Genomic DNA, 20,171 nt, shown 5'->3' with positions numbered 1-20,171 from the left:
CCCACATTTATTTGATTCCCACTCATTTCGTATGGTCTCTCTCGATCCTTCTTTTTCCAAAAAGTCTTCCTTGGTAGCTCTTTCTTGTATCTCCCAATAGTATAGCTCCATCACATTGTATTGCATTTGCTTGTTATGTCTGCATGCTGCACTAAACTAATTTGGTGAGCTCCACTAAACTCGTTTTTCACCTTTATGACCCTGTCACTTAGCCCAATGACCGAAACTCCATAAGAGTTCAGGACATTTATTAAATAAATTATGTACCTTAGTCACCAGGCACGGTGGCTCACACCTGTAATCCCAACACTGGGAGACAGAGGCAAAAGGATTGCCTGAGCCCACAGGTTCAAGACCAGCCTGGGCAACTTGGAAAGACCTCATCTCTACATTTTAAAAAAATTAGCCGGGCATGGTGGTGCACGCCTGTGGCTCCAGCTGCTTGGAAGGCTGAGAAGGAAGGAGCACCTGAGCCTAACAGATTGAGGCTGTGGTGGCCCTGAGCATGCTACTGCACTCCAGCCTGGGTGACAGAAACTACTAATCAAAAGAGAAAAAAAAAAAAGTATCTTAGTAAAGCTCATTAAGATTGATATTGCATTATAGTTTTTTTTTGTATCTTCTAACCTAAAAACCTGTATAATTTGTATAATCAGAATAGATAAAGTAAAATTTAAGATACCATTAAAATAGTAAGGTCATTTGTGCATGAATTTTAGCTTTAACAATACTGCATTATAGCTAGGTCCCTGTTTAAAATAGAGTTGTTTTTTAGTTGTTTTTTTTTTTAGAGACAGAGACTAGTCTGAAACTCCTGGGCTCAAGTAATCATCCTGCCTAGGCCTCCCAAAGTGCTAGGATTACAGGCATGAGCCACCATGCCTGGCCAAAAAAAATATAATTCAGACCAGGTGTAGTGACTCACACCTGGAATCCCAGTGCCTGAAGAGGCTGAGGTGGGAGGGTTGATTGAGGCCAGGAGTTGGAGACTAACTTGGGAAACCTAGCAAGACCCCATCTCTACCAAAAAAAAAATTTAGCCAGGTGTGGTGTCACACTCCTGTAGTCCCAGCTACTTGGGAGACAGGCAAGAGGATCACTTGAGCCCAGAAGTTTGAGGCTGTGGTGAGCTATGATTGTACCACTGCACTCCAACCTGGGCAACAGGCTGGAAACCTTGTGTCTAAAATATATATGTAATTCAAAAGTAACAAAATATATTTTACCAACTTTATTCATTCAAAAGTGCATAGTTGCAGTATTTCATGAAATGCCAACCTCTTTTTAATTCAGATTTACATCAATGAAAATAGCTTCTAGCTTTATTTAGCAATGTCATGAAGAAAAAGTTCATTCACAAAGCTGTGTAAACTCAGACATAGGTTACAGAACAAAAATTTCGGGATTGCTAAGGGATCCATATATGTTTCCAAAATTTAAGGCAGTGTCATGCTGTCTAGCGTAGTTTACTTCTATCTCAATCTGCTTCTCTTGAAAATAAGCCACAATTTTGGCTGGATAATTCAGACATATCCAAAGATTTAAAAAGCTGCCACAAAAACTTAAAGCATAATTCATACTCATTAAAAGCTGTGGATCTCTTCTGAAAGTGTGAAATGGATGAAGTTGATGAAATTATGTTTCGTATTTCTTCTCATTCACTTAAAAAAATCTATTTTTGAAACAGGATCATGCTCTTCTTCACTAAAATATATGATTCCACTGAACTCTGGGTAATTCAGCACTAGAAGCTCAGTACAATTTCCACCTACTCAATTTTCAGGTCCAGTGGGAATCTGAATACCTGCCCTCCTATCAACAAAAGTTTCCTGCACAATTACAAGTTCAGTGTGTTTGGCTGTCTTGTCATTTTGGTAAATGAACTTCTTTGTGAACCACTAAGAAGTTCACAGCTTTAAAAATCTCTGAGTTTTCTTGACCTAGAGTTGAGCATGTCACTATATAAAAATTAACCAAATATCCATGCCCTTCCACTCTTTCCAAATATCTCCTGTGACAAGTATAGACAGAAGCATGGGGAATATTAACAATTTCCACGTGCTATCTACCCAAAAGCATATGCCTTAATGTGAGGTAGGTAAGTCACAGAATATCAAGGCTGGTAGTAACCTGGATCTAGGTTACCCTTATTTTAGAGATGAGGAAGTTGAGGTCCAGAAAGGAGAACTGGCCTGCTCAAGGTTACTTGGTGTGTTTGTGGCAAAATCAATTTTCCTGTCTCCTGGTCCTGCACTCTGTCCAACATCCTGCAGCAGCTTACCTGATTCCAGTCCTGCATAATGTCCCAGAGGACAGGAACCAGGGACAGCGTTTGCTAGTATCTTTAGCTCCCTGAAACTTGCCCACATTTAGGAATGAGACTTTTTCTTATGATGAAACACTTATCAGACTTCCCCCTCTCACTATCTCTTCCGAGGCAAGGGTTAGCATTTATTCAGCACTGACTGTATGACAGCAGAGTTCTAAGTACTTTAGTCATTTACTTCTTTTTTTCTTGAGTCAGAGTCTCACTCTGTTGCCCTGGCTGGAGTGTAGTGGAATGCTCATAGCCACTGCAGCCTCCACCTGCTGGGTTCATGCGATCCTTCTGCTTCAGCCTTCCAAGTAGCTGGAACTACAGGCACGTGCCACCACGCCTGGCTAATTTTTCTGATTTATTGTAGAGACGGGGTCTCACCAAGTTGTCCAGGCTGGTCTCAAACCCCTGGGCTCAGGCAGTCCTCTCACCTCAGTCTTCCAAAGTGCTGGGATCACAGGCGTGAGCCACCGCACCCGGCTAGTCACTTACTTCTTATCCACAACCAAATGATAGCTACGATGATCACAGTCCCCCTTTACAGATGAGAAAATGGAGGCACTCAGAGGTTATATAAATTGCCCAAGGTCACATAGGTAATTAGTGTAGCTAGAACTCAAACCTAGGCAGGCAGTCTAGTTCCAGAGTCCATGCTCTAAACTTCTTATATCCTGGAAGGAGCAGCCTGTTCCAGATAGGAAATGAAGATGCCTGTACTAGTCAACTGACTTTTTTGCTACAACGTCACCCTTCAGAGACTCTCATCTCTCCCATTCTCTCTCCACATTTCTTCCCTGCAGGAATTTCTTAGCAGACCCACTATGTGTATCATCTACCCAACCTCATTCTCTGGGCCTGTCTCTCATCCCCCCACACCATCAACACCACAGCCTTGCTGCCTATTTGCCTTTCAAAGGATAACCAGTTGTCCAGTTTATAAACTCCAATTTGACTTTAATAAATTAAATTCCAAGCCATCACACAGCAATGGACATCATCCTCATCATCATCTCCCAACATACAGAGGTACAGACTTGCTCTTGCTCCGTCATCACACATTTCTTTAAATAAAGCCCCTAAAGCCATCTCTCTGGAGAAGGCTTCCCACCAGGCTCCCGGCTCCCTCCTTCCAACAGAGCCACTGCTCATTGAGAAGGCATCAAGTACAAAAACAGTAATAAAGGGGGAAGGAGGGATGAGGAGCAGAAGGGGAGGCAGGGAGGTGGGGAGTACCTGCCCCCCATCCCGGGCACCGGCCCGGCTTTCTAAGCACTGCCAATGTCCTCAGAGGCAGACACGGGTGCTGGTCTGAGTGGGGACCTGAGGGAGGTGTGGGAGCCCATCCCAAAGGGAATTGCCTATCCTCCTGGGACAGAAAAGAAGGGTTACCTGGGAGAAATGCCCTCTATCATCTGGTCACTGAGGGTCCTAGACCACACATATAAATAGAAAAGAATAAATAAGGGAGGAAGGACCAGCTGAGGAGCTGAGCACCCTGGGATTCCGCTCATGGGCCAATGCCAGCAGCAGGCAAACACTTCTGAGGAATGCCCACACATGCCAAGACAGAGCCCTCCTCTTGCTCCCAGCCATCAACTCCCTCTCCTATGTCCTCAGCAACGGGCACCCACTTCTCACATGCTTCCCATTGCAAATACCCTTCCAACTGGCCCCATGGCCCAGGGTGGACAGGACTTCCTGGAACCCAAAGGGCTTTCCTGGCCCAGGCATTGAGAATCCAGGAAGGGGTATGGAAGGGGATGTGGGGAATGGGCTGCTAGAACTCTTGCCCTCTCCTAGCTCAGTAGGTGAGGAGGGCCCTCAAGGCTGGGGGCTGGGGTTGCCATTGGCCTTGGGTTTGGATTTGAAGGAAAAGCGCTTGATAAGGCGGCGAGAAAAGCTGCCGGCCTTCTTTCGGACGCTGGGTGTGGCCGTTGTGTTGGAGAGGTCATCGTGTGATTGGCTCAGACCAGCTTCCTTCTGTCGTGGCCTCCGACGGAAGATGAGCTTAGTGCCACTGCGCAGGAAACTCACTGCAGGGGAAGAGGGGAAGCTGAGGCAGAGAGAGGTGCATGAGGGTGGGGTGAGGTGGGGGTAGAGAAATGACCAAAAATGGAAGGATAGAAGATGCAAAATAGAACCAGTCCCTTGGCCCATAAGCCAAATTTCCTCAGGAAAGAAAGTAGAAACAAATATGTGCTTTATCCTTCCTGAGGAAAAAATTGTGGTACTTATAGGATTCTGCCTTCAAAAGGAATGACATGGGGCCGGCTGCTCTGTCAGGACAAACTGGGATTGGGCTTCTTTCCTATGGAAAGACAAAAGCTAGCCAAAGGGTGTTCCCAAAAGCCTACAAAATCACGAAGGGAAAGGTGGGCTGACGCTGACTTTACTGAATTACAGGCTGTGAGCAGGAAGTGGTGCAATTGGAAACCTCAAAGAGGTAAATTCAGAACCAGTGTAATGAGGAAGGTGCTCACCCAGCCTGCTTTGTACTTAAGAATCTCATTATCCCACGAAGTGATGCAGGTATAAATCACAAATACTTAGATAGATTTGTGGTTGATAGACTCATTCATTGGTAGAGGGGTGAAGATGTTTTAGGTGAAACTCCTCATCCTTTGAAATTAGAACAGCCATAGCTACTCACAGCCTGTGTCATTGCCAGAAGGACAATCCTAGGATTGGCCTGGATCAGGATTTCTTATACTCACGGGAAGAGGATATATAGAGAAAACAAATTTTAAAAAGGGAAAAAGAGGGAAGTAAAACCAGTGCTTAGTCTCAGGAAGAAAGAACAATGGCGGTAAAGGGAAATAACTTGGTTCATGCCTGTAATCCCAGCACATTAGGAGGCCAAGGCAAGAGGATTGCCTGAGCCCAGGGGTTCAGACCAGCCTGGGCAACTTGGCATGACCTCATCTCCACTATAAATAAAAAAAACTAGCTAAGCATGGTGCCATGTGCCTATAATTCCAGCTTCCTGGAAGGGTGAGGCAGAAGAATCACCTGAGCCCAGCAGGTTGAGGTGCGGTGGCCGTAACCGTGCCACTGTACTCTAGCCTGGGCAACAGAGTGAGACTCTGACTCTAAAAAAATGAAATAAAACGGGAAATAACTTGGCATCCCTTCCTATCACCCAATCCTGTCAGATCCAGGCCAGGAACCAAGGCACCAAGTTCACCTCTCAACCCTAGTTTGGCTGAAACAGGCTGGTGACTGGTAATTTCTTAGGGGAGGAAGGAGAAGGCACACTGGCTTGAGGTCCCATGTCCCTAAGTGTCTAGTAGGACCCGGTCATGATACTGGGTATACAAGAAGAAGTGGGGGGGCATCCTGCCAATATCTCCCCCACCTTTGTGATCCTTGAGGCTGCGGGTCTCCAGGGCACCAGTGGACCCTGTTTCCGACTCAACGTCATCCACAGACGGTCTCTCAGAAATGTCCGAACGTGTTGTCTCATCTGCTTCCTGGACACTTGTGGGACTGGAAAGGGCATCTAGGGGTCCTGGAGACATGGCTGGTGGGTCTGAGGGAGGTGAAGAGGGACCTCCACTGGTCCCTGCATCATCTTGCATTGAGGCTTCCAGGGATGCTGCATAGCCCAGGGATAGTGCCAACTCATCCTGAGCAATGGGAACCTGCAGGAGGGACAAGTTTTAACAGACAAGAGTGACCCATTAGGGCTTTCTCCCCAACCCAGTTCCTCTTCCCAGAGCTCTGTTACCTTGGAAACACCCGAGATGATGAGAGTGCTGCGCTTGGTGGGTGTTTTCTTGGCTGCCCGCCCGCTGGGCTCAGTCAGCTGGCGAATTGCTGTCTCTGCTACAGGGTCCAAGCCATTGGAAAGGTGACTCTCTCCTGCTGGGGATGCAGAGGATGGATAACCTGACTTTTCCTTGACTACTTTTTGGATTTGAACTCCTTCTGGTTATCCCCCCACCGCCCACCATCCCAAGTGGTTTTTGATGCTGGTGTGTGTACTGGTGCCAACCCACACTCACACATCCCCATTCCCCACTCACGGCTGCTGCTGTGGGAGGTACTGCTGGGGCCACTGCTCTCACTCAGCACAGTTGTCGTCTTCTCAGTCACCTCCACCTTGGACGGGGAGCGGGAGGGGGAGTCTGGTGGGTGGGGGAGGGTCAGTGAGCAGGGAGTGCTTTAGAGTGGCCCCCACCCCTATTATTTTTGTTGAGATGCAGACTTCAGGTGACTTGGAGGGCGAGGATGATTAAGGGGTGATGAATCACAAGGGTAATTAAGATGCCATGGGGACAAAAGGACATCCCAGGAGCCCAAGGAAGTGTGGGGAAATACCATGGACCCACTGGATATAGGGAGATACCATGGAAAGCATACAGAGGGGGTTCAGGGACCCCCTGGAGGTACAGGTAATTCCATGGGGCTCCTATTGATAGGCAAGTATGATTGGGGCAGAAATGCTACAGAAACCTCTGGGTTTGTTGGCGAGCCCTACAGGGTGCTGGAAAGCTGAGGGTAGAGGGAGGGACAATTAGCCAGTTGAGGCTGGAGACAGGGAAGGAAAGAGACCTGTGAAAAGTCAGAGGGAAGGCTGGGTGCAGAGGCTTAAGCCTATAATGAAAGGACTGCCTGAGCCCACGGGTTCGAGACCAGCCTGGGCAACATGGTGAGACCTCGTCTCTACAATAAATAAAAAATTAGTTGGGTGTGGTAGCATGTGCCTGTAGTTCTGGCAACTTGGAAGCTAAGGTGGAAGGATCGCCTGAGCCCAGCAGGTCAAGGCTGCAGTGGCCAGGAGTGTGCCACTGCTCTCCAGCCTGGGCAACAGGGTGAGACTCCAACTCAAAAAAAATAAAAATAAAAATAAGAAAAGATAGAAGGGAACTTGGGCAGGAAGAAGTACAAGAGTCCTGTGTGAAGAATGAGAGGAATCGCTGGAGAAATGGCAAGAGATAAGGGAAAGTTTGTGAGAGACAAAGATCAGAGGAAGATGTGGTAGGATTGGAATGGAATGTGATAGGAATTAGGGCTTTCCTTCCCCTTTTCTTGTCCTGCCACGGGTCTGCCATCCAGGGCCCCTGGCTAGAGCTGGGCTCCCAGGCTCCTCCTCTTTACCTAATTTGCCATCTATACGGGGCCGGGACTGGACGGTGGTGACTGTGGTGACAATGGTGCCATCAGGCATGATGGTCCGGTCCAGCTCAATCTTCTTGGTAGGTGTGATGCTGGGGCGTGGAGTGGAAAGGGTGGGAGTGCCCAGGTTCCGGGGTGAGCCCTCCTCGTACTGCAGCTGCCCAGGGGTGGGAGAGTAAAGAGGCAGGGCCTCAGAGACTGCCCATCGCCTGTGTCCTTCCACCTCCCCCAGGGGATCAGCTTCTCACCTCTGCTGCCATGGTGGCTGCTGGTCCCAGGGCTTTCCCCGGCCCTGGGGTAAGTGGGCACACCTGTCTTCGAGACAGTGGTCTGGAGGGGGAGCCCACGGGCAGTGTGGCCTGGCCTAGGAGTTCGGCTGCGAAAGGGGTAGCACCCATGAGCTGGGCCCATGATCAGGTCCGCTCAGGACATACCCAGAGGTGGCGCCTCCCTTCCCACACTCACTATCTCCAGAGTTGCTGCTCCTCAGCACTTTGAGGGTTAGCTCCCGGCTCTGGGGGCCCAGATCCCTGTGGGCAGGAAGGGGGAAGATTAACAAATTGAACCCACCCTTGAGTAGATCACAGGCCAGAGGTAGAGAGAGATATACATAAATCACAAGGTACAAGTGCTCCTCTCAGAGAGGATTATCATACCCTCCAAATACTCTCTCTTCCCAAGAGAATGGAGCAGGGCCTAAGCAGAGACCATATTTTTTTTTTTTTGAGTCAGAGCCTCACTCTGTTACCCAGGCAGGAGTGCATTGACATGCTCACAGTCACCGCAGCCTCGACCTGTTGGGCTCAAGTGATCCTTCTGCCTCAGCTTTCCAAGTTGCAGGAACTACAGGTATGTGCCACCACGCCTGGCTAATTTTTTTATTTATTGTAGAGAGGAAGTCTCACCAAGTTACCCAGGCTGGTCTTGAACCCATGGGCTCAGGCAATCCTGCTGGTCCCAGGGCTTTCCCTGGCCCTGGGGTAAATGGGCACACCTGTCTTCGTGCCCGGCCTCAGAGACCACATTTCTAAGCTGGGCATTCCAATCCTCCCTGGCCCTGCTCCACCTGTCTTGCCAGCCTCTCAGTCTTAATTCACTCTCTTTCAGCTGTTTCCTCTGCAGAGAATACTTTCACACTCTGGTAAAATCCTACATGTTATGCAAACCTCAACTGGAATAGATGTACCGTCTTCTTTGTGTACATCTGTCTCTGCCTCAAGCCTGTGATTGACCCAGGGGTAGGGGCTGTATCTTGGTCATGTCTGTATCCTTAGGGCCTAGGACAGAGCCTGGCATATAATAGGGCTCACACAAAGGGTTACTGAAAACAGAGCTGAGGTGCCAGGCCTATTCTGGAAGGTTCGATCTTCAGTATGCTCGTGTGGCAGGGGGTGGGGGTGGGGTCACTTCTTACAGTGCCAGGTCCTCTGTCCACTCCACCTCAGGACCAGCCTTCGCAGGCTTGGTCCACTTCTGTTGCATGGGGTTGTCAAGTTCAGCTACACAGCACAGCTCCTCAGTGCCTATGAGGACCCAGAGGTAGAAGATGCTGAGATCAAAGATGGGAAGCCACTTAGGAACAGAGAGGCTGTACCTTTGGCAGGGCAGGGAGCACCTGCATCCATAGCCTTGGAATTACTGCAGCTGCTTCTAGCTCTCACCTTCCAGCTCATTTCCCAGGTGAGATGCTCGAAGCTGCCGTAGGAATAACCGGGTAGGTCTGGGAATGGCTGGCTGGGTCTGGGGCATCATAGGTGGTTTTTCACTGGGTACCTAAGAGCAGAAGGCGGTAAGAACAGCAAGAATCCTGATACTATTCTGGGGACAGGGTTCATGCAAAGCTTTTGGTTTGGGTGACTACTTACCAGGCTTCCTGGGACAGAGCAAGCCCTGAGGTTAACCATCATGGCTGGCTGGGTGCTCACTATAGCATCCTTGACCAGTTCTTCAATCGTGGAGAGCTCTACTTGTTCCTCACCTCTCTGCAGGGAGGAGTAGAGGAGAACAAAGAGGTGGAGCCCTTAGTTCTGCCTCCCCTCCCTGTTTTGTCTCTTTTTGGCCAGCCCTGCCTCCTTACCTCCCTGGCCTGTAGCTTGGGAAGCACCATCAGGCTGAGATCTGGGCGATCAGTGAAGGCCCAGGATACTAGCAGCCCCTCACCAGGGATTTCCTCCAGGTTGACTTCCAGCTATGGACAGGGACAAAGGGATTGGGTTGACTTACCTCACCTCCCCAACGACTCCGAACTCCCCAGAACCCACCCTTCCCAAATTCCATCCCAGAGAGGAACCAAATGGAAAAAGCTTGAGCCAACTGAACCACCCCCGGCCCAACTCAGTTTCCCATATCCTTCTCTACCTGTGTTGGTGGCAGTGTCAGAGTGACGTGGTAGGTCTCCATGGAGACGGCAGCGGGGGACTGCTGGGTCACAGAGACTGGGAACCGTACCTCCTCAGCAGAGAGCTGGCAATGCAGCACCTGAGACAGGCAAGGAAGGGTCATGCGTGGAAGAAGGGTGTTCACCTTGCTTTGTCCTGCCCTGTAATGATTCAGCAGACCCCTCCATTTTCCTTGGGACTTCACCTTTTTCAGGGTCATAAATCCCCAAAAGAATCAAGTAAAAGTCAAAGACTCCTCAGAAAAATGCAGATAGACATATGTACAACATTTTGCATACAGCTTCAGTGGGATTCTTAGACCTCCTGAAACCAATCCTTAGATCACTAAGGCATTCACAGACTTCAGGTTAAGAACCCCCCAGAATAAAGGGATACCTTGGGTTCAGTCCCCCTCAGGCCCCAAAGAGGGCTGTGCCCATCAGACCCTTACCATAGTGTGCTCTGATTGGTCTACGCAGGTCACATGACTAATGCTGGCTCTAGGTGGGAGTTGAGGCACCTCCTCAAAGGCGATTTGGATGGAGCTCTGAGGGAGTAATGTGGGCACAGGATCAGGTCTCTGGAGCTGTCCTCCACAGGTCTGGCCTGCTCAGCTGCTGGTTGGGCTCTGGCACTGCAGAGGCCTCAGCTGCAGGCTGGCTTCTGGCCCCTCCTTGGCTCAGGACTTTGAGACAGGAGGTGTTCCCCTCAATGCCTGCCTCTCTAGGGGCCTCCAGTTGCTGGGAGCCACTGAGAACTGGGGAACTAGTACACCTCAGAGACTAGATCACTTTGAGCTGAAGACCCTGGATTCCTCCTGGAATACCAGGATCCTCCCCACCTTTCCCTCCATCCTTCACCCTAGTCCCAAAGAGAGGTGTACGTACAATAAAAATTAAGGTGCTGGTTGCCACCTATGTATAATAGTTGGACAGAAAGAGAAAGGGCTGAGTTAAGGGTAAAGGCAGTAGAGCCACTTACTGCAAGATAAGAACTGGAGAAATAAAGCTAAGCCTTCTTCCAAGTAAACAGGATGTGGAGGCTCAAGAGTATGACTGTGTCCATATTCTTGGAGATGAAGACTAGCTCAGCACAGCCTTGGGGAACTTCACCAGAGGGACTGGGAAGAGACACAAGCTCAGAGGACTCAAGAGTCCAGGAGCCTAACTAATTCCTCAAGACAGACAGCAGGATGGCATTAGGGAGCAGAAAGCTGCTTAGTTTCGATCTAGAAAGAGCTGCTTCCTAATTCTTCCACTGTAGTGGAAGCAACCTACTGCAGCCCCATCTGGAGAGCAGGGTGGGGAGAAGAATTAAGGAGAGGGCACAGAATGAGCTGGAGACTCTTCCTTGGATCTTGAGATGGACAAAACAAATCCATAGGGATCATTTGCATGGCAAACCAGGGGAAGCCAACAACCTCTCTGCTCTGGTAGCTGTCTCATTCAAAGGTTAGGCCAAGGAAGATGGGAAGTTGGATGCTTGGAACCTCAATCTCCCCAGCCCCTGCGAGGGAAGCCAGTGTCCAGCTGAGTCAGTTGTCCTGGGGAGTTGCTCCTGACCCAGGGACAAGGTGCAGGGAGAGTTGGATAGACAGGTGGGTTCAAGGTGTAAACTGACAGATGCCATCTAGCTTTCATTTGATCAGTTGGGCAGAGGAAACAGCAAGTTCTTGTGATCACTTCTGTTTCTAGGCATCTAGGGAAAGGGAAGGCCTCCAAACTCGTGGTGGCTGGAAACAGAATCTCTGAGCAACGAGCTGATGGACTGTGAGGGCAAGGAGAGATTGCTGGGCCAGGATGGGAGGGAGCCCCGGAAGAGGGAGACCTCCATCTCCAACCCCACCTTGGTCTCATGACCAGGCTTCCTGCCCCACTTCCTGGGAGGCCAGATGCCCATGGTGCAATGAGAGGAAGTAGGCTGGGCTGCTTTGTGACTGACTCTCAAGGGGCAGCCCAACCTCATCTACTGGAAAAGGTATTGTCAATCTGTTCTCCGCCTGAACATCCCTCACCTCCCCACGCACACCTACAAATATGCGGCAGGTCAGCATGGAGGAGAAGGATGTGTTTGACTATAGCAGTGAAATTACTGATGGGGAGGGGGATAATTCAGGCTCCTTGGGGATCTGCCTGGTCACACCAGAAACCTGGGGTATGAAATGTTAAATGGTGTGGTTGTGTGAGAACCTGGCAATTTCCTTCTGCAGGTGCACCTGTCTCCCCCGCCCCAGCACAAGCAGCAGCCAGGCTAGGCGGAAGTGCCTTCAGGCACACGGATTAGTGTTGCTATGAGAACAGCAACTTGTGCATGGGTTTGGAGCCAGAAAGTACCTGGCTCACAAAAATAGAGGTTTGGAGTCACAGCTGGATTTCTACAACCCCCAGTCTCAGCGACACCCTATTTTCCGATCCAGGAGGAGAAGAGAAGCCATAGGGTTCTCCAGTTGATCCCCACCCCCAACCGGCCCTCCTAGCACTAACAGTCTCCCCCCTGGAAGGAAAGGCAGAAGGGACTACCCAGATGCTCTGTCCAACTCACCCCGTCCCTGCAGGCCTGCTCGTTCAGCGCTCGCACCCAAGCCCGCTGCCAGTTCTCCCGGAAAGACTTGAAGGCAAAGAGCGACGCTAGGAGGCCCCGGACGCCGGGCTCCTCGGGGACGCCGGCCCGAGTCGCCCGCAGCCGCAGCAGCGAGCGCCACACGCCCAGCTCGCGCAGGGAACCCGCGGGCTCGGCGGCTAAGGCGGGTCCCGAGCCCCGGTCCGCGCGGGCCCGCGCCAGCCACAAGCCCCGGGCATACTGCAGCAGCCAGCCGAGCACCGTGAGCAGCGAGGCGGCGAAGAGGATCAGCAGGGCCGCCCAGCCCACGTCCTGCTGCCCCCAGCCGGGATCCATGCTCCGCGCGGGCTCAGGAACCGGTCCCGCCTCGGGCTCAGCCGCTGCCCCGGGGGAGCATGGCCCGGGCGGGCCGCGGGGCGGGGGCGGGCTCCCCCGGGGCTGGGCGCTCGGGTTCGGGGGCTCTCCGGGGCTGAGTGCCCGGGACTAGTGGGTGTCACAGGTCGAGGAGAGGAGGTCCTTGGGGGTCGCGGCGCTGGGGCCCCTGTCTCCGTGGTCCCGGTCCCTCCTCGCTTGGTCGACGGTGCGACCCCCGTCGGTCGCCGGCCAGTGCCCGACTCCTCCCACGGCGCGGGCCCCGCCGGACCCGGGCGGGGACTGGTCTGCAGAGACGCGGGGGCTCGCGGCCGGCACCGGCTCCGGGAGGGCTGCGTGCGCAGAGCTGACACTGACAACACGGCCGGCGCCCCGCCCCCACCCGCCCTTAAAGGAGCCGCACCCGCGCCGGGCGGGGCCGGGTCAGCCCGGCGCTCCCAGGCTAGCGGAGAGCGGGAGAGCGGAGGAGCGAATGGAGGAGGTTCCAGCCTTGAAAATAGGCGGGATCTTTGACCACCCCGCCCTGGAATCGGTATGCTCCGGTTCACCGTCGCTCATGGCAAAAGTAACTTTACTTGCCCGAGATGCCGCCTCTGCTGCTTTTTCTTCTTAGGTTTCTACAGGTCGGACGCTTGTGGGGTTAAGGAGGTGACCTCGATGGAAATCACCGCCCGATTCTCCCAACACCCCCAGGCTCAGCAACTTCTAGGTTCCCATTCCCGGGCCGAAGCCAACCTGGTGTAAGGAGGTGGAGAGCATCCCTCCCAGAAAGAAGTGTCTGGCAAGGGTCCAGCTGATGTCCATGCAGAGAAAGCAGAACCTTAAGCTGGTAGAGGTTGAGAATAGAACACGGAATATCGAATTCCCCCCTCCTCCCCCTCGGAGCTAGGACCCAGGAACACCTCCATTAACCTCCTTGCTCGTGTGGGTTCTGGAGATGCTTCCCAAACCCGGGGCTGTGTGTCTGTTTTTAAAAATAATACATTTCCATAGTAACAGCTCCTGCCTGTGGAGCACATGTAGAGGGGGTGGTAAAGAGGGAGAGCTGGCAATGTAACACTGGATTATCAGCTGATTCAGCCAGAAGACCCTGCCATCCAAGTCTGTGATAGCCCAACAAGCTAAGTTGTTGATACACTGCCCAACCTCTGACCTCCGAGTCCACTCCTTTGCCTGGATTCAGGAAGTGCATTCAATCTTTGTAGGACCAGGGCTCATCATTGCTTCCTGGGGAAAGGGGGAAGAAAACCCCTACAAAAGAATTCCAAGGCATCCCAGTCTCCAAGAACCCCTTCTTCATTCATATGGGAAGGTCTTTGGCACACAGTTCCTTTCTTTTTTTTTTTTGAGTTGGAGTCTCTCTCTGTCCCCCAGGCTGGAGTGCAGTGGCATGCTCACAGCCACCGCAGCCATGACCTGCTGGGTTCAAGTGATCCATCTACCTTAGCCTTCCAAGTAGCCACCATGCCCAGCCCTGCAGTCTCTTTCTTAAAGAGGTAGGAAGGAAAGGGTTTGGCTAACTCTCTCCCATATCCAGTCAGTTATCTGAGAATGAGTACATGAGAGTAAGCAATGCCTTCTAAAATGTGGAGTTGCGCCAGGCACGGTGGCTCACACCTGTAAGCCCAGCATTTTGGGAGGCTGAGGTGAGAGGATTGCTTGAGTTCATGGGTTCGAGACCAGCCTGGGCAACTTGGTAAGACCTTGTCTCTACAATAAATAAAAAAATTAACTGAGTGTGGTGGTTCACACCTGTAATTCCAGCTACTTAGGCTGATGCTGCAGGATCACCTGAGCCCAGCAGATCGCGACTGTGGCAGCTGTGAGCGTGCTACTGCACTCCACCCTAGGCAACAGAGTGAGACTCTGACTCAAAAAATAATAATGATAATAAAAAATAAAATGTGGAGTTGTGGGGCTAGACAGAGCCTGACGGGTCAGCAATAGGGGTGTCTGAGTTTCCTGTAAGGAATGAAGGGCAGAGATAAGGATGATGAGGTGACTTTGCTGTGACCCTGCCCATGCATTGTCACTGGACTCCAAAAATAGTGAAGATTCCTAGAATCTTGATTTTTTTTTTTTTTGAGTCGGAGTCTCACTGTCACCCAGACTGCAGAGTAGTGGCATGTCCACAGCCACCACAGGCTCTACCTGCTGGGCTCAGGTGATCCTTCTGCCTCAGCCTTCTAAGTAGTTGGAACTATAGGCGTGCACCATCACATCGGGTTTATTTTTTTAATTTATTTTAGAGACAAGGTCACAACAAGTTTCCCAGGCCAGTCTCAAACCCCTGGGCTCAGGCAATCTTCTCTCCTTCACCTCCCAAAGTGCTGGGATTACGGCACGAGCCACTGCACCTGACAGAATCTGGATTTCTAATATCAAGTGGAGGAGAAGACATGAAATCAAGGGAGGAGAAAACTCAGAGCCAGAACCCAAGGATGCAAGAGGAAGCTGTTAATGGGCAGAGCATCTAGGATTAGGAGAGCAGGTTATGCAGAAAGTTGCCAGGTGTAAGCTTTCCCTATGAAGACCCTCTTCCCCCAGGAATTATTTAAGAACCCTCAGATCTCAGTTCTCTGATTTCTTTTTTATTTTTTGAGTAGGAATCTCACTCTGTCACCCTGGCTGGAGTGCAGTGGCATGCTCATGGCCACCAAAGCCTCAACCTGCTGGGTTGAGGTGATCCTTCTGCCTCAGCTTTCCAAGTAGCTGGAATTGCAGATGTGCACCACACCTGGCTAAATTTTTTATTTATTGTAGAGATGAGGTCTTACCAAGTTGCCCAGGCTGGTCTTGAACCTGCGAGCTCAGACAATTCTCTCACCTTGGCCTTCCAAAGTGCTGGGATTATAGGCATGAGCCACCATGCCTGGAGGATTTTTTGGATGTATTCCCTCTACTGCTTTACTGAGCACTTGGTCCTATGCTGCCAGATACTGCTTTACAATTCAGTGTCCCTAGTTAGTCCTCCCAATATATCACCTATTACTTAGATCTCTAGCACTTATTTCATTCTGCCTTAGAGTCTAGCTGGTTGTTTAAATGTTTGCTTTTTCAACTCATCAGGAACCTGCCTAAGAATGGGGACCATGTCTTACTCATCTCTTTTCCCTCAAATTCAACCAAGATGCTTTAGACATGCTGAAGTGGTCTCCTTGGGGGCAAGCAACTGCATTTGTATCAACTTGTCCCCCCTCCCCACAATGTGTAAGAGTTTCCTATGCATATAGTAGGGGTTAGCAAATTATTTGTAATTTTGAGAAGTCTAACCAAAAACATTCAAATATACACTAAGAATTTCTGTATAATTTCCATCTTTTGGAAAATGATAGGGCCAGGCACAGTGGCTCATGCCTACAATCCCAGCACTTTGTAAGATTGAGGTGAGAGGATTGCCTGAGCCCAGGGGTTCGAGACCAGTCTAGGCAATTTGGCAAGACCTCATCTCTACAATAAGTAAAAAAAAATTAGCTGGGCTTGGTGGCGTGTGCCTGTAGTTCTAGCTACTTGGAAGACTGAGTCAGAAGGATCACTTGTATCCAACAGGTTGAGGCTACAGTGGCTGTGAGCGTGTCACTGCACTCCAGCCTGGGCAACAGAGTGAGACTCCAACTCAAAAAAGAAAGAAAGAAAGAAAAATGATTTACATCATCCCAACAGAATGGAAAATCTTGGGGCTTGCTTTCAGTAAATTACTTTTGCTAGACTAAGAGGGGAGAGGTAGGAAGAAAAGGAAAAAGAGTAATTCAGCTGCACAGAGTAATTCAGTCACACATGGCGTACTACAAGTACCACAGACCCAGACTATCCAGAACTGTCTCATGGTCTTTTTAGGTAGAGTGAAATATTTTTGGAACAGGTTTTGTCTGGCAATCAGATTTGGTGCACTGGCCTTGCTCACTGGGAGGCATTCAGGGTTACTTAGAGGAGACGAACATCTCAGACATTGATTGCTCAGTCTAGGGTCACTGACAACTCAGCTGGTCTGTGAGTCCTGGGGCCTGCTTCAGCATTCAGGCAAATGCTCTGAACTTTTGCCAGGGAAGGCTCATTAGGTATAGTTGAGTCAATATACCTAATGAGCAGCCATTTTAACATTGCTTAGCTTTGTCATGTTTTTCTAGCAGCTCACTTCAATTTACCCTCTAATCACTTGGCAAGGACAGAACCGGTTTCTCAAAGGTAGCTATTGATAACTGTTTTACAACCCTCTCCCCAGCTTGTTTTGTACTAATTAGCTTTTCAAGTATTTGCCTCCACCCATAAGACCCAAGTTAACCTAATCAGCCCTTCCTGACCTCCATGACACAGATCCCTCACCATGGCAGCAATCATGTGATTAGCCCACCCATCTGCCGGTCGTCCATCACCTGACATCAGTACCTGTGCTTACCTGCCCTCCATGATGACATGGAGCAGACCACCACCCAATCATCTTAACGACCTGCCCCCATCAAATTGCTTTACTAAATTCTGGTGTGGTCATGTGTTCTTTGAGCTATGACCACCACCATATTTCCTAAGTTTTGGCCTCTTCTCCTACCTTGGGGAGGTGAATCACCTTTCTCTCTCTCCGATTTACTTTCTAAGTAAACTATATTTTTTTAATCTAACTGCTGTGCAATTCTTTGCATCTTTCACACAGCACTGGATCACACACCAGACATTCTTCATTGGGTCTGACCTAACAGGAACAAAAATATTCAGATTATATGACAAGTATCCAATAACTATTTTCTGATTGTTACATGTATATGTAGATGATGAATCCCTAGCATCTTATCTTTGATCACTTCCTCCCACCCTCTTGGGAGAGGAGGGTGGTGGTAGGGAGGGCTGGAGAAGAAAGAGACAAAGCTTCTCAATGGCAGGCTGGGAAGGAAAATTTATTAGCATTGACCTCCTAATAAAAAAGAAATAGATACAGACTGTCTCTCAGACCTCCAGGGAGTCTCAGCATGCTCCTGATCAACAAGATAACTGAATGCTGCCTTCTCTGGGGATCCCACAGCTCCTCCTTTCCACCTGCTTCTGGCGTCTCACTGTCGCCGTTTGGAAGGCCTTTCTGCTCTTACCGCCTACTGCAATCCTTCCAGATATTACTTCCTCAAGACCCTCTCGTTTCTCCTGGTGAAAACTAACTGTTCCCTCCATGCGTACCTATTGCCCTCAGGACTTCTTTCAGACTCAGACTTGTGTGTGGTGATGTCTTATGCACAGATACCTGTGTGTTCCAAGCCCTGTGTGAACACACTGGGGAAAAGAAAACAAAACGAAAAACAACACCAGTGGGATAAAATTGGTGGAATACGGTCAAGTAAATTACAGAGATTATGTATGCATGTATACATATGTTTTCTACATATTTGGTTTGTTTTTTGGTTGTTGTTGTTCATTAGAGCCATTTCCAATTGGAAAGGACGTTTCAATTATCTTTGGCCTTAAAAAGAGTCAGTATGACCCTGCCTCCTGCAACATGCCATATTCAGAAGAGTGAACAAAGTGCCAGGCTATTGGAGTCTAACATCCTAGTAGTGATTTCCTCTCTGAGGAAAGGAAATCAATTGCCGCCTAAGAGCTTGCAGTGTAATGTAAGGGAATGATGATGCTGGTGAACCGTTACTTGCCGGGGAACAAGTGTCAAGCAAAAGGCACAGTGACCTGGAGTAAGAAGCCTGACCACGAGTTCTTCAGGCTCATGGGGAAGCCAGGCATGGGCCAGGTTCCCCCGTCTCCTCAGCTCTTTCGTGGTCTCAGGCTCCATCTCCTGTGGTGGGAGCTTGGTACAATGTAATGATCCAGGACCAAAGTGAAATCCCGAGTTAAATCCAGGACTAGAGGGCACTCCCAAACCTTCAGTGGTGAAATACCGCGCTAGGTTGCCCGGCAACTAACTGCTTCAGTGGGGGCAGAAGGTAGGTGGAATGCTGAGGGAGAAAAACCTGGATCAAGGACAAGAATGGGAGGGGCTTTTATTTTCTCTCTTTCTTTCTTTCTTTTTTTTTTTTTTTGAGTCAGAGTCTCACTGTCGCCCAGGGGGTGAGCAGTGGCCGCCCCAGCCTCGACCTGCTGGACTTCAGGCGATCCTTCCGTCTCAGCCTTCAAAGTAGCTGGCACTACAAGGCGCGAGACACCACGAGCGGCTAATTTTTTGATTTACCGTAGAGACGAGGTCTCGCCAAGTTGCCCAGGCTGGTCTAGAACTCTGGGTTCGGGCAATCCTCTCGCCTCGGCCTCCCAAAGTGCTGGGGTTACAGGCATGAGCCACCGCGCCCGGCAGGGAGGGACTTTTCAAGGGACTAAGCTTTAAACTTTACATCATCCTTCCAAATTATAGCTGCGTTTCCGGAAATTGGCAACAGGTTTCCTACAAGGAGCAAGGGCGGCTCCGCCCACGCTTGTCTCTCGTGCCTACCCCGGTCCCGCAGTAGCCATCTTCTAGGCTCCGGAGGCATCCCAGAGGAGGCGTGGGGTGCTGGCTCTTTAAACTCGACCTGCAGAGGCGGACGGAGCTGAAAGTGACGTGAGACCAGAGTGCGAGCGGTGTCGGACACGTGGTACGCGAGGCGGTCATCTTGGAAATGGGCAAGGGGTATTTCCGCTCTGGGTAGTACATCCTGAATAAAACATTAGGAAAGTATCCCGCTCTTGCTTTTCTTTCTTTAATTGCTTTTCTAATGCTCCCGGGATGATTCTACTATCGAACAAAGGATGAAGTTTAAAATTACGCTTCTGTGTCCCGCCCTCCTCTCGCCACCCCCCCCCCCCGTGCCCGTATTAAAAATGGCGGCGGCCGCCGCCTGCCCCGGCGATATTTGCTCTGCGAAGATCCGGGCGGAAACAGGGGGTAGGCAGGTGCAGCCGGGTAGCGCCGAGGTTGCTTCAGAGAGGTTCTCCGGGGTCCCGAGGGCAGCGCAACTCACAATTGCAGGGTTTTGTCCAGGCTGGTGTGGGGGGAGCCTGCCTGTGCGGAGCGCCAACTCGTTACTGAGGCCCCAGGACTGCACTCCAGCTTGCCCGTTAGCTGAGGAAGCGGCAGAGCGAGGCCCCCTGACTGGTCACCATGTGGACCTTCCCGGAGTTGCCGATGCCGCTGCTGGTGAATTTGATCGGCTCGCTGCTGGGATTTGTGGCCACACTCACTCTCATCCCGGCCTTCCGTGGCCACTTTATTGCCGCGCGCCTCTGTGGCCAGGACCTCAACAAAACTAGCCGGCAGCAGATGTGAGCAGTGGCACTCGGGTCCCGGGCAGGGGGTAAGGGCTGAGGAAGGAGTGGGCAGGGCCGGGGCGGAGACCCGGGTGCTGACTCAGGCAGCCTGGAACTCTGAGAGGTGATGGGCAGAACTGGTTAGCATTGGGGAAGGGGTGGGTGAGGGACCCTTGGGTGTATCAGGGACTCCAGCAGTGGTGCTCTCCACCCCC

The 20,171-nt window shown here is 50.6% G+C and overlaps 2 protein-coding genes across 5 annotated transcripts in view; one reads left to right on the top strand and one right to left on the bottom strand.

Annotated features, from left to right (window-relative positions):
• Positions 1-3,248: 3,248 nt before the first annotated feature.
• On the bottom strand, positions 3,249-13,501 carry C2CD2L (C2CD2 like). 3 transcript variants are annotated; one of them, XM_021717678.1, is made up of 15 exons: positions 13,324-13,501; positions 12,355-13,076; positions 10,265-10,360; positions 9,794-9,913; positions 9,513-9,623; positions 9,301-9,417; positions 9,097-9,208; positions 8,850-8,958; positions 7,901-7,965; positions 7,684-7,811; positions 7,418-7,592; positions 6,343-6,444; positions 6,045-6,181; positions 5,673-5,958; positions 3,255-4,350 (listed from the first exon to the last, which is right to left on the bottom strand). In XM_021717678.1, exons 2-15 carry the CDS (start codon positions 12,706-12,708, stop codon positions 4,139-4,141), a joined length of 2,124 nt encoding a protein of 707 aa, XP_021573353.1. In that variant the 5' UTR covers positions 12,709-13,076; positions 13,324-13,501; the 3' UTR covers positions 3,255-4,138. The 3 variants fall into 3 exon arrangements, with proteins under 3 accessions (XP_008066443.1, XP_008066444.1, XP_021573353.1); XM_008068252.2 differs by lacking the exon at positions 13,324-13,501 and having other exon boundaries at positions 3,249-4,350; positions 12,355-13,101; XM_008068253.2 differs by lacking the exon at positions 13,324-13,501 and having other exon boundaries at positions 3,251-4,350; positions 6,045-6,178; positions 12,355-13,101.
• Positions 13,502-19,382: 5,881 nt separating this feature from the next.
• The window catches only part of DPAGT1 (dolichyl-phosphate N-acetylglucosaminephosphotransferase 1), a 5,882-nt gene continuing 5,093 nt past the window's right edge, over positions 19,383-20,171 (top strand). The window contains exon 1 of one of the 2 annotated variants that reach the window (XM_008068251.1): positions 19,383-19,971. In XM_008068251.1, the coding sequence (XP_008066442.1) occupies positions 19,811-19,971 (161 nt within the window). In that variant the 5' untranslated portion in view covers positions 19,383-19,810. The remainder of the gene's footprint in view (positions 19,972-20,171) is intronic. The other variant, XM_021717680.1, reaches the window with a different exon arrangement.

This window comes from Carlito syrichta, unplaced genomic scaffold (genome assembly GCF_000164805.1).
Source record: "Carlito syrichta isolate Samal-C Ts95f unplaced genomic scaffold, Tarsius_syrichta-2.0.1 Scaffold309899, whole genome shotgun sequence".
Classification (NCBI taxonomy): domain Eukaryota; kingdom Metazoa; phylum Chordata; class Mammalia; order Primates; family Tarsiidae; genus Carlito; species Carlito syrichta.
Note: the sequence above shows the minus strand (reverse complement) of the source record. Positions and strands in the feature narration are given on the sequence as shown.